A 13,645-nucleotide genomic window follows, 5' to 3' on the forward strand; every position below is an offset into this window, starting at 1 on the left:
CCGGAAAAGTGCTTTAAGGCTTCAATAATGAAACTGCTGTGAATTTGTGAGAGCTTGAAATTTCTTTTTGACTGAGTGAACGCCTTTCGAGTAATCTCACCAGCGCCCTCTGGAGCATATTCAATGCTCGTGGCAGCTTGTCCTATGATGTATCTGCGGCTAGAACAACGCGATTGTCTACTGACACGTTATTGGTATAGTCAGAATGTGTGTGATCTGATTCCATCGAGTTCTTCCACATTTCTTTTTTTTTTCTCTAATCATAACTTATGCAGCACGTTGAAAATTCGTATGAACGCGTGCATAAGGTTAAACTTGCCATGGGACAGCCACATTTTCAGCTCTAAGCAGAAATGGCAGCGCATAGAAAAGACAGTAAGATAGACTTGAAAATCACGTCACTAACATAGCTTTATTTTATGCCATATGTTACTCTATAGAGAAGATGAACCAGTAACTCGTTGCGTAATTCCTGGTAGTGTTTTTTTAACACATTGTCGTTAATGCGTTGTAGTTATTCACTGGCAGTGTCCTTAGCCCTTGTTCAACTTCTTGTGGACAACGTGGGCAATGGCACCTTGAACAACACCACGAATGATGATTGGCAGGAAGTACTCAGAGTCATCCTCGCTGAAGACTTCACCATTGTTAGACGCAACCCGAAGAGCATTGACCAAATGTTCTTGCACTTCCTCGTTTAAGGCGACATTTTCGCCCTGCAGTAGTCGTCCCACTGTCTCCAAGGCCTTCCCTGCTTTCTCAAGTGCATCTGCTTCAGCTTCTGTACAAAAGGGTGGAAAGCAAATGGTGTACTTGTAGAAAACAGTGAATCAGAGAATGTAGCACTAATAATGACCAGTTGAAAACTATTTTACGCCGCCTACGATGCTGCCGTGTTTCTGAAAGTGAGAGTTTCATGGTCACATGATAAAGCTATGCTCAGTCAAACTGCGCAACGCATACTTAAAAATACCCGTGATTTCACACTTTTAAGAGAACGAGAAAATCACCACAACAAAATGAGTTCTCATAATGACGGACAACAGATACATTCGTTACAATAATTGTGTGGATATCTTCTGTGGTAATGCATTTTCACAATGTGCCATAGCGAAATAGCACTGCTTCTGCAATTGAGAAGTCCGCATATCACAACAATGGTGTTTTCGAAAGCTCGAATATAATGTAGACACAATTTAGCTAACTGCGCAGATCATCGAGCGAATGCGCGTAACTCGTGCATAACTCGTGAAAGAAATGTGCTTCGCTCATAACATTAATTCCAGAACGTTTGCATGCGGTGTGACATGGCGCAGTATTCAATGCTTACCTTTAGGAAGAACAGGCTTACCCAAGCCCACCTGAGGCACTCTACAAAAGAAAAAAGGTAGCCCACGTAAGTACAATATGCTGGCGTAGAATACTAGAGTCGTTTGATATATTACGTCAACACAAATACTCACAGTGTTGCGCCATCTTCGTTTCATATGAAAAAAGAACAAAGTAAATGAATTAGGATCATTTTTATTTGAAAATATCTAAAAGCTAATGTAAAATAATGTTGTGGTATTGCCAAGTGAAACATAATTAAGGTTCTATTACACGTGCATGGAAATATGATCTGATTCGGCGTCTTTGTTTTCGCCGCTGTTAGGGCAATGACTTGAAAATCAAAGAGATGTTTATTTGGGTGGATTCATAACCTATAGATAACGCCGTAAACAGAGTGACCAAGACGTCAGTGAAGTTTCGTGTTGTACGCTTGCAAATGAGCTTCACCTATGCTGCACAAGACCCTAGTGGCTTCGATTCTTTCTTCAGCTTGATGTTTAAGTTAACGTGCAAAAAATGGCATATCGTTTAAAACACGATCACTACAACTTGACAAAGAGAACATTTTCTTACAACGTGAGATACGCTGGTGCAATTTATTCCGACTTTCTCAGAGTCATTTGCGATTTCACAATCTTAGACGAAGCTTCAATTGTTTGCACCAGCCAAGCTCCTTATGTGTCCTAGCGTGCCTAAATAATGTTAGTTGAGCGAGCTTTCATTAGATGCAACGCGTGGAATTAATGCATGTGCCAGACTCACAGGCTACGGTGACGACAGATAGCAGGGCGAGCCACAAACAAGTCTTCATGGTGAATGAACTGCATAGGAGTGTGATAAAAACGACAGAAATAATTGCATCACAGGAAATTAGCAGGGAGTCATTAATTGCGAACATTATTCAACTTCAGCTTTGAAAATGGTGGTGAGACATAATGCTTAGGAGCATTACTGCGTCTGCCTCCCTACTCCTCAGCGAAGCCAGCCAAAAAAAATGTGTGAACTGTGTAAACTTCGACTTCAGACAAAATGTGAAGATCTACAACAAAGATTTCTTTAGCTGTTTAGATGCATGAGGGGGAACATTCTTAAGTTGCATATGCATTGGGTTGTAAACACGAAAATCCAGAGTGATTTGCTCAGTGCGTGTGATGGGAATAATTTCCTGTTTCGTTTTATTTTCTAATCATCTTTGTTTCGTCACTCTAACACCGCTCGTTTACCTCAGTGCAGAGTATCAAACTGCAAACTCCCTCCTCTGTGTCGCTTCGACTTTTTCTGTCTTCTTCTTAATGCCGGCGGCAGTCATACAATATTTATCCGCGCCTACTACTCTCAGAGGAATCTTTTCCCTGAAAATTTTTACTTTTTACATATTAAAAACATCACGCAAGAAAAGTCTTCATTGCATATAATATCCAGGCCATACGGATGACAAATTGATCTCTAATAACTTTCAGTAATATGTGAAGCCGGAAAGCAAAACGACCACGATAATTGACACAAATTCGTAGCGAGTAGCATCCTCTGATAAAGAACACAAATTTGAGACTCACCGCTTTCTCGTCCTGCCTGGTGATTGGCTGGTGATTTGTTGCTCCGCGAGAATTCGACTTTTCTTATATACTGTACGCACACAGATAGCACAAGACTCAACACAATGTAATCACCAGGGTTTTCCTATCTTCACGCGTCGTTTCGCAGTAGAGTAACCGGATGTTCGTCTAGCTTGCGGGAAAAAATGTTATCGCGATGTCGGTGAAGTACTGAACAGCAACAGGAGAGAAAGAAAGGCATGCAATGAAAGCAAAAAAAAAAAAATACCTGCAAGCTTAGGGTGAGGAAGAATTGCTTCCACTATGTCAATAAAGGTAAACTTTTACGTAGATCAGTCTGAAAATTTAAATTCAATGCGACCAAAAAGAAAGAAACATGTTTTTTTTCTGCGTTCCTGCTTCAGTTATGAATATGTTTGTCAGTTATTTTGAGAAAGCATTGGAAATGATAGTTCAGTAATTTTCTTCACTTTCAGCTGTGTACTGGAGTCGAATGGTGTCATAAAAGGCGATAATATTGTTCACGCCACTTCTCAAGGTATTTAATTTAAGTTCTATTAATTTGTTTTCACAGTATTACTTTCTTTAAGTGCTGTCATTTACCTTTGGCAAGCCTTTGTTTCTGTACTGACGGACAACTTTCTGCGCCCCCCCCCCCCCCCCCAGTGAAGGAAAATCTACGAATAGAAAGCGCGCACAGGTAAGAGCATTCCCGGATGGAGCCGTAATTCTCATTCGCGGTAACTTAAGCTTAGAAAAGGAACACGTATGCATACTATATTCAATTGGAGCAAAAGAGAAAATACAGGACTGCGTGAAAAATTTCACCTATTTCCGAATGCGAAACAGCGGCATGTGGAAGCTACGCTGACTGACCTGAAAAAAAAAATGCGGGCACACAGTGCCGTAGTACTTGGGGCATAAATATTTGCTCGGAAGCAATACCCCAATAGTTTTGCTTTCATCGTCACAAAAGCTCATCTGCAACGACATGAGACTATATCCTAACTTCACAAGCACTCATAGACCGTCCTTTTATCCATTCTCAAAGCGCCGCAAACACATTACCAGCGCTATCAAAATATTTAGTGATTAGCTGCCTATTCACGAATTCCACGTTACTCAATTAGTAATTATTATACATCGACTGTTTTAGAGTGGTTTCCATAATAAAATTTTTAAATCATTTGACGGAGATTACATCAATCACGCATTTACACGGCGTTGATAACAAATAGCCCCATAAATGACGAACAAAGTTCCTGCGACGCCATCCGCAACATCATTTCCCCAGTAGCGCGAGCACTTTCTTCCCCTTATTATGGTGTAACCATAATTACTACTCTTGAATTTACTGGAGGTTTCTGCTTTGTAATCTCATGAACGTTGAAAACTTGGATGCTAGAACAATGGTCTAAGTTAATGGAAGTGGTGGTATTTGGAGGAGCTGCCGCCTTCCCCTCCTTCCCTAACTAAAGACGTTACCCCAAATGTTTTCCACAAGGATACTGCGAAACTAACTATACAAGCCGAATACGACCGTGCTATGTTGCTGCTTAGAGGTCAGTGTTTGCTGATGCGGCTCCTACAACGGCTCTTGAGAAGCTATCTTAGCTTTCAATCAACGCCTTGTCCCAGCATCGGCGTACGACCACACTTCCCCCGTCTCTAGCATAAGTTGAATGCCTCTACACACAGAGTACATGCGTGTCGTTGTGTTTAATGGCATTCTCGACAAATTGTAGCGGTTTTCCCGGAGACGCTATTTTGTCCCATTATCATCGCCCTAGGATATCCCGCCTCGCACAGGTGCTACTTGTCGAGGATGCTATAAGCGACAATGAAGGCCCAACCAAGACACAACTAAACGTTTCATTTACTCCACCTCCTTTCCACTGTGGGCTGTTGGATAATTCGATAACTGCATTGACACAGACCTTTAATTATTTTTTTACTCTCTACGTTCTCCGAACCCCATCTATGCCGCTTACTCCACAGGCACCGACATCACTGCAGCTGTTATATAAATAAAAAAACATTCCGTGCCTCTTGTTTTCGACTGGCTACCAGAGTAAGCTCTGTACACGAGTAAGTCCTGCACATCTTGGCATGCACATCAAGGACCGTCAAGACAGTACACGAAAAGTTAAAGCACCGATGAACACAATGATGGTGAGTCCTTTTGACCCTTATATTCTGACATCGTGACAGTAATTAAAACACGTCGCGTGTATATTGAAACATCTTTTATTGGAGCTGTGGTGGAAGTGAGAATATATATTCACTCGCCGTCAGGGCCCTACGAAAGTGGATCTCCTGCAAAGCTGTTGTAAACCACCACTACCACTCCTAAGGGACGTGCGCAATCATTGATTGCGTTAGAGTAAGGGTTTTTGAGAAAGTTGTTTAGTTACTGGGCTATTTGTTTGAAAATTACTTGAAAATGTCAAAATAAAAAAAAATAAGTACAAAGTTTATGCCTCTTCTATGTGAAAATAATGATATCGGAATGCTGTATGCGGCACCCCTTAGGACATCTAAAGCCGAATAAAACGATGCCTTATACATCCCTATAAAATATAACACTAATTTTCGAGTAGAAATTTCGCAATACCTTCGCATATAAGCGTTGCAACGATTTTCGCCTACGTTCAAAATTTATATGTCAAGTTTGTCTGCTTCGCACGCTCTTATACATTCCGTTTAGAGAACTGGGAGAACTTCATTTGGGGAACAGTTACAGATTTTTAGGCACCGCTCTTTTATTTCATTAGCACTTACTAACTGTGGGAAGTTCTTGTATGAAATTGGAGAACATAAATATAAGTTATCCTTGTTTGAGTAAATTGCACCTAAAGTTCTCTGGCGGATGAAACAAGGCTCATCGCGGTGATTCATTGACTGTGGCGTGGCGCTGCTATGCTCTAGGTCGCGGACTCCATCCCGGCAGAAATGCAGAAATACATAAATTTAAGTGCACGTTAAGCCACACCACGTGGTCAAAATTGTTCAGGAGTGTCCCACAATGGAGTGCCTCATACTCATATCTTGATTTTGACACGTAAAACACCCAGAAATTTTAAACTAATCCATCGAATTTTGTTCAAATTACCCGGCAGGCTTTCTCATAACGCTACTTATGCGGTTCACATGTGCTTGAATAGGAAAAGTGAAGTTAACTCAGAGGCAGAGCATCCTCTAAGCACAAATAACGTTGAGAAAGAATCTTTCTTAAGAAAAGGGCTTGGTGCTAGTCATGTCAGTGACAAAGGTGCATTTGTATACCTCACATGTGTTGACTCAGAGAGTTTCACGTGCCGAAATTAAAAAGGAGCCTTTCACAATAGAATCTGAGCTTAGCAGAGTTTGGGTGTAGGCCAGTTGGTGATTCATGATTTGGCGAAGGTGCTGCAAGCAAGACACGAGACTTGATGGAAGGGACAACACGAAGCGGTTCGTGCTGTCCCTTCCTTCAAGTCTCGTGTCTTGCTTGTGGCAACTTCCAAAAATCAAGAATCTGAGCTATCAAATTGAGAATGTGTGGTAGTTAGCCTGTGGCAAGTGGACGGAATTGCCATTTACTATCGGTGCGTGTATGTGCGTGTATCTTTTCGGTTGTTGCGCAGGCTTGTTTAGGTGCAGGGAATATTTTTGCGTATGTATGTATGTATGTATGTATGTATGTATGTATGTATGTATGTATGTATGTATGTATGTATGTATGTATGTATGTATGTATGTATGTATGTATGTATGTATGTATGTATGTATGTATGTATGTGTACCTAACCGTTTCCCCCCTGCCTGGCTCACTGGCTGATCCCTGGGAGAATGGGTCGCCCATCTGGCTCTTGTGCTGAGGGAACACGGCTCAAAGCCAACCGTCGAACCAACTTGAGTTACTGAGTATGTAGTAATGCGTACATACGTGAAGCATTCTACGAACCTCTTCCACGCCGACATTGGTCACTATACATACGGGATTTGGTAGGTACCGATGTTCGCAAAATCCCCTTCACGCCGACTTCGATAACTGGTCACATGCCACTCGGTCTGTGCAGCTCTTCAATGAGCATCTTTGATGCCAACTTGTGCCACTGGGTATGCGCCAGAAGGCGTGTGCCGCTTTTCAATGAATATGTTTACCGTCATCTTGGGTAACTAGGCATGTTCCGCTGGGAATGCGCTGCTCTACACCATGATAAGAAAGTTCTCTAAACTTTATTCGATACTGAGCGCAATCGAGTGTTCGTCACAAAGGCTCATCAAGGACAGCAACTCAACGCATTCGCAGGCTGCGCTACAAATGCCGCGGACATCTTGCGCTTCCAATGAACGTCTTTCATGCCAACGCTCGACCTAGCCGAGCCATGAATGCACTGCGTATGTGCCACTGAGTGTGCAGCAAGCGAGGGCAGAAGTTTCAGCGTTCGCTGGCACCGCCGTCCCATACGTTTCGTTTCGGATGCCACATGCTGACTTCTCGGCCGTGCAATAGATGGCGCAACGTGTCCAGAACGAAGCGCGAGAAAGGAGCTCGGTTGCAGCATTACGCATTGGTCGGCGCTCGGAAGCACCAGCGCCTAATGGAATGCGGAGGCCACGCGCAGGCTTCATTCATCACAAAAATTACGACACAAATTAGCAGAAGAGGCATTTTCCGAGTACGATGGTGATGCGATAAGCCGACTAAAATTAAAGCTGAAGCACATCATCCTCATCTGAGATTGAGTAGTGCGTACTCGATTATTTCCCTACCCAAAGAAAATTATGCCCATGACTGCTCACCAGTAAGATTGGAAGCAAGAGAACTTGGGGCGTTGAAGAAGAACTTTTGTGCAAACCAGTGAAATAAAAACGCACGCGTGTACACAGTTGTGTGCGCACGTGTGCCCGCTTAGGTGTGATTAGACCAGAGGTACTTTGTTAGCGAAATGTATTGTTGTGTGTGCCGTGCGTGTGCCGAATCAAAATGAAGCAAATATATGCTAATCTAAACGCATGCTCCGAAATCATTGTAAAGTGAAGCTCTTGCGACGCGGTTAATAGAAAAGTGTTGACGTTCGAAGGCTGTTTGCACCACTGTGATACCGTTGCTGCCCGGTAAACCAGGAAAATTCCCGGAGATGCATGACCGCAAAATATACTGTATCCCTAATGGACCCTCCTTCATGCCATCCCCAGGACAGGCCGGCATTACATGGTAAGGAGCCGAACCGGCAGATGCAGAACACCGCCAGAAAGAAGGCATAGAAGATTTTGGTTTGTTAAAGGATTAGGGCGCTGAAGCACAGTATTCTGGCGCTGTGGATATTCGGTACAGTTCGTTGTTTCACTGCGCAAATGCGACGAGGAAGTAGGTGGCTACCAACACTTTTACAGAGGTAGTACAGATGGGTTTATATATAAAACAACTAGTTCTATTAGTTGTGCCATATGTTTGAGCTGTCTTGCTAGAAAACAAAAGAAGAGCAACAACACTGAGCAGCAACCAAATCCAGCAGGGCCCGGAAGGGTTTGTATAGGAAGCTTCGCTTTAATATAGTACAATTCTTCACGTGCCAGCATACAAAAAGCTTCACCGTTCATAGCCGAGGATGGATTTGGATCTTCCGTCAACACGCTTTAAGGTTCTAATGAATAAACTGCTGTAAATTTGTAACAGCTTGAATTTCTTTTAGTTTGTGAATGCCATTGGAGTTGTCTGACCTGGGTTCGATTGACGATATACAGAGCTCGTGGCAGCTTGTCTTGTGATGTATCTCTGATTTGACAAGTCTAGCCGCACATCAGTAAGATTGTCATAATGTGTGCGGTCTCGCTCCATCGAGGTCTTTCTCCGTCCATTTTTCTGTCTAACTATAACTAATACAGCGCGTTCAAAATTCCAATAAACACGTGAATAAGTTCAAATTTCTGCATGGCAGAGACATATTTTCAACTCTTAGTAGAAATGGGAGCACATAGGAAAGGCAGTAAGACACACTTGAAAGTCCCTGCACCAACGAACTTTATTTTAGGCCACATAATTACAGTAGAGATCATGAACAACTAACTGGGTGCGTAATTCGTGGCATTGTATCTTTTTGATGATATTGTAATTAACGCGTTGTAATTTTTCACTAGCAGTTTCTTATCCCTTGTTCAACTTCTTGTGGACAACGTGGGCGATGGCACCCTGAATAACACCACGAATGATGATTGGCCAGATGTACTCGGAGCCATCTTCAGCCAACACTTCGCCATTGGCAGACGCAATCCGGAGCGCGTTGACCAAATGTTCTTGCACCTCCTCGTTTAAGGCGATGTTTTCGCCCTGCAGAAGCCGTCCCACTGTCTCCAGGGTCTTGCCAACTTTCTCGAGGGCATCTGCTTCAGCTTCTGCACAAATTGGTGGCGCGAAAATGGTCCACCGGTACGAAACAATGAATTAGCCAATCTAACACTTATAATGGATAATGGAAGACAACTGTTTTATCTCGTCTACGATGCCCATATGTTTCACAAAGTTAGAAGGTTTGATGGTCACGTGGTACATCCATGCTTAGTCGATCTACTCATATTTAAGAAAATCTCTGGTTTCTTACTTTTAAGAGAATGGGAAAGGCACTGTAACAATACCAGCTCTCATAAAGTTGGACAACACACCCGTTGCAGTAATTCTGTGCATACCCTCTGCGGTAATCTATTCCGTATATCCGGAATAACAACGGTAATCTGTATATCAGAACAGTGCTGTTATAAAAACCTTCAATATATTTCAGAAGCAATTTAGTTAACTGCGTAGAAGATCGAGCAAAAGAGCAGAACTCGTGCGAAGAGTATTTGCGTAATAAATGTGCATAAGTTATGATATTAGATTCCTGACATCGTCCGAAGAATCTGTATACAATAGAGTAAGAATGTATGAATGCGGAGTGCCGTGGTACAGTATTGAATGCTTACCTTTAGGAAGAACAGCCTTAGCCAAGACCACCTGCGGAGCTCTGCAAAAGAATTAAGGTGCCCCACATAAATACAATATTCGGGCATAAAATACTCTTGTCGTTTGATATGCAACGTCAACACAAATACTCACAGTGTTGCGCCATCTTCGTTGCATATGAAAAAGGCAACAAGAAGAAGAATGTATTAGAAGCACTGTTCTTTGAATATCCCTAAAAGCTAATGTAAATCGTTGTTGTGGTAATACAAAGTAAAACATAATATAAATTCTATAACACGTGTATGTAAATACCATCCGATTTGGCATGTTAGTTTTCGCCGCTGATAGTACAATGGCTTGAAAATCAAAGGTATGCTGATTTGAATGCGTTGGCAACCGATAGATTACGCCGTTAACAGTGCGTCCATGACGTCAGTGTAGGTTCACGTTGTACGCTTGGAAATTCATTCCGCGTATGCTCCAGAAGAGGCTACTGGTTGCTAGTTCTTCTTCTCCTTGCTGTTTTAAGTTAACGTGTGGAAAAAATGGCTTATGAATCAACATACAATAATTATATATGAACAAAGAGAATATTTTGCTTACAACATGACAGAGACTGGTGTAATTAATTTATTCCGACTTTCTCACACGCATTTGCGTCTTGAAAACCTTAAGTGAAATGTCGTCTGCCGGCACCAACCAAGCTCCTAATGTGTCCTAGTCTCCTTAATCTGCCACGGTGATGCGACTCATCAAAGTCATCATAGTGCTAGTTGAGCTAGCTTTTATTACATGCAACCCCTCGAGTTAGTATAGGCACTAGACTCACAGGCCACGGTGACGAGGGATAGCAGAGTAAGCCACAAACAAGTCTTCATGGTGAAATGACCTGCATAGGAGTGTCACATACACACACAAAAAAATTATTGCATCGCAGAAAAGTAGCGGGGAGCCTTCAATTGTTAAAATTATTCAGCGGCGGCCTTGAAAAAAATTTTTGTGAGACATACTGCTTAGGATCATTTTGGGTCGGCGTCCCAATATCTCAGCCAAGACAGCCAGAACAAATGTGCAAAATTTGTAATCTTCGACTTGAAGCAAAATGTGAAGATCTACAACCAAGGATTTTTTTGGCTCTTCTAGAGCAGGGGGGGGGGGGGGGGGGGGGGGGGTTGACAGTCTTAAGTGGCATATACTTTGATTTGGAAACATGAAAATCCAGAACCATTAATTTCAAAATTGGCATTGCCTTAGGGGGCACTCTTGATAGCCAGTTATGTGAAAACTTTCCTGTTAGCTTCGCTATATTTCCTAATAACATTTGTTTGGTCTTTCCAACGACGCTTGCTCACCTCCGTGAGTATCAAGCTGCAAACTTCATCCTCAGTAATACCTGAACCTTTCCGGTCTCCTTCTTGCTTTCGCTGCTAGTCATACCATATTTATCTGCTCCCAATACTCGCAGTGGAATGTTTTCCGAAAATTTTTTACTGATTATTCCAGAGCAACAAGATGTCTTCACTGTTTCGAGCGGTATTACAAGTAGTACAAGTGATTTCCCGTATGTTGCCCTTGATGACAATGTTCGTAGGCATGGTCTGATATGTTTAGTAAAAATCTAGCCCCTCGGTTAACGCCGTTTGTTCTAAAGTGTTTTGGACATTTTAAACAGCATGCGAGAAATGCCTTCATTGCATATGTTACCGGCATTCTGTGAATGACCATTTGATCTCTAAGAATTGTCAGGGTTATGTGCCGCTTCAAAAAGAAAAATAACAAAAAGGAATAAAAAGCCTAAACCGAAGATTGATGCTTATTCCAAACGAGCAGCATCCATGATACTTAAAACAAAGTTGACACTCACCGCTTTGTTCTGCTGCCTGGTGGTCAGATGACAATTTGTTGCTTCATGACAAGTCGACATTCCTTATATACTCATACACACGGCTACCACTGAATTCAACACAATGTAATCTCTGGGGTTTTCCAAAATCACCGAGTCGGTCAGGGGAATAATCGGACGTTCATCTACGTTGTCGTACAAAGGTTATCGCGATGTCGGCGAAGTACTGAAGGGCAATTGGAGAGAAATAAAGAAAGGTCATGAAAGGAAAAAAATACCCGCCAGCTTAGCGTGAGCAGTAATTGCTCCCACTCAGTCGGTAAAGGGCAACAACGACGTAGATCAGTTGGAAAAGTTTCTTTCGTGGTGATGAAACCGAAATATATTTTTACAGCATCCCTACATCAGTTGCGATTATATTTGGTCTGTTATTTTGAGGACCCATAGGAAAAAACAGTTCAATTATTCTCCGCTTTCATCCCTGTACTGCAGTTGAATGGTGTCATAATACACGATACTATTTCCGACGCTATTTCTTGAGCCTATTTAAGTGCTATTAGCCTATTTCCATGGGATACTTTCTTTAGGTACTGTAATTTACCTTTCTAAATCCTTTGATTCTATACTCGTGGACAGCTTTCGGCGGCTGTGACGGAAAATCAACGACTACAAAGCACGCACAAAAGCGCTCCCGAATTGAGCCACCATTCTCATGAGCGTTAGCTTAAAGGAGTACTTAGACAAAAATTTTCAACCTTGTTTTTTCTGTAGCTTGGATCTCAGCCTTGTAGCTAATGACACAGCAATCAGGGAACGAAACGTCATTGGCTTCTGAGCGTGACAGGTAATTATTTGGCGCCTTTTTTGTAGTGACCAGTCCATGTTTCGGTTTGAGAGAGTAACGAGATGGATCAGAGAAATAATGTAAACGCAGCACGACACGTTATCTCACAGAACTGTAACGTACGCACGCCAGCGCGCTCTCCGGCGCGTGAGCCATCGCGAGCTTCGTGTTACTATAGTTCGTCTGCTACGTCTGCGCGTGCTTTGCGATATCCTCGCCATCATCATCCTTCTCCTTTCCGTCCTCCAGCAGCGACTATTTCCTGCTTGCGGTAGTCGACGCCGAATTAGACGTGGCCAATCACATTTGATTTGATCCAGTACAAAGCAGCGCCTCGGAAAGTTCGGCTAGCGACAGCAATCAATATGCGCACGCACCGGTACAAGTAGTACGAGCCATCTATCGCGGGCGCTTTGGGAGTGAAGCATATTCCTGAGCAGGACACGAGGCGAGGTAAAAGTCTTGGTGGAAGACCATCCGACTGCTGGTTTTGGCCGGTTTTGTTTATACTAGGCGCGCTAGAAATGAAACTAGCGACTCTGGCTGCTCTTCAGTAGGGTCCATTCTAAGGGTCCAGGGGCACGCCTGAAGTCGCACCACTTCTGCCGCTTATCGACGCCGACGGTACAGCGAACGAGCAAGCGAAGCGAGCTGGCGATCGCTGGAAAACGTCATTTAGGCCTAGCTCGCTGGCTGTCGGAGCCAAGGCCGACGGCCCTTGCAACCCGTCCGTAGCTGGTAATAAAGCATCTATATTCGTCAAGACAATCAACGTCCACACATTTATGTTGCTCATGAGTGACAATACAATTAGTCTTCCCTACGCAGTTGGTAACGATGAGAAAACACGTTAGCCAGGCGAGCCGCTTCGCAGAGCCGATTACTGCGGCGGTCGCGCTGACCGCTTCCGAGTCAAAATTGCGGCAAAGATTTACTATATCGCGCAACGTTTTATAACACGCACACTTGCGAGGTCACTTTATCAGTTATTTCATGCGAGAAACAAATTTTAGCCGATTTTTGTGCCGCCGTCAGCGGCGAAAGGGGTTAGCGTCACGACCATGGAGAAAAAAAAAGACCGGGACGATCGGAGCGGCGCGAAACTTGCTCGCAGGACCCGCCCCGACGGCAGTGCAAACTGGTGA

At 43.1% G+C, this 13,645-nt stretch overlaps 1 protein-coding gene across 4 annotated transcripts; it reads right to left on the reverse strand.

Annotated features, from left to right (window-relative positions):
* Window positions 1-393: 393 nt before the first annotated feature.
* On the reverse strand, window positions 394-11,751 carry LOC126540484 (uncharacterized). Of its 4 annotated transcripts, none has more exons than XR_011892866.1 (4): window positions 11,678-11,751; window positions 9,967-10,702; window positions 1,331-1,371; window positions 394-781 (listed from the first exon to the last, which is right to left on the reverse strand). XR_011892866.1 is itself a non-coding variant. In XM_050187302.3 (4 exons), the coding sequence occupies exons 1-4, from the start codon at window positions 2,228-2,230 to the stop codon at window positions 534-536; spliced, it is 438 nt and encodes a 145-aa protein (XP_050043259.2). In that variant the 5' UTR covers window positions 2,231-2,925; the 3' UTR covers window positions 394-533. The 4 variants fall into 4 exon arrangements, 2 of the variants coding, with proteins under 2 accessions (XP_050043259.2, XP_072142689.1); XR_011892867.1 differs by lacking the exons at window positions 9,967-10,702; window positions 11,678-11,751 and adding exons at window positions 2,095-2,153; window positions 2,889-3,332; XM_050187302.3 differs by lacking the exons at window positions 9,967-10,702; window positions 11,678-11,751 and adding exons at window positions 1,464-1,476; window positions 2,095-2,925.
* Window positions 11,752-13,645: the final 1,894 nt, after the last annotated feature.

Source organism: Dermacentor andersoni, chromosome 2, assembly GCF_023375885.2.
Source record: "Dermacentor andersoni chromosome 2, qqDerAnde1_hic_scaffold, whole genome shotgun sequence".
Taxonomy (NCBI): domain Eukaryota; kingdom Metazoa; phylum Arthropoda; class Arachnida; order Ixodida; family Ixodidae; genus Dermacentor; species Dermacentor andersoni.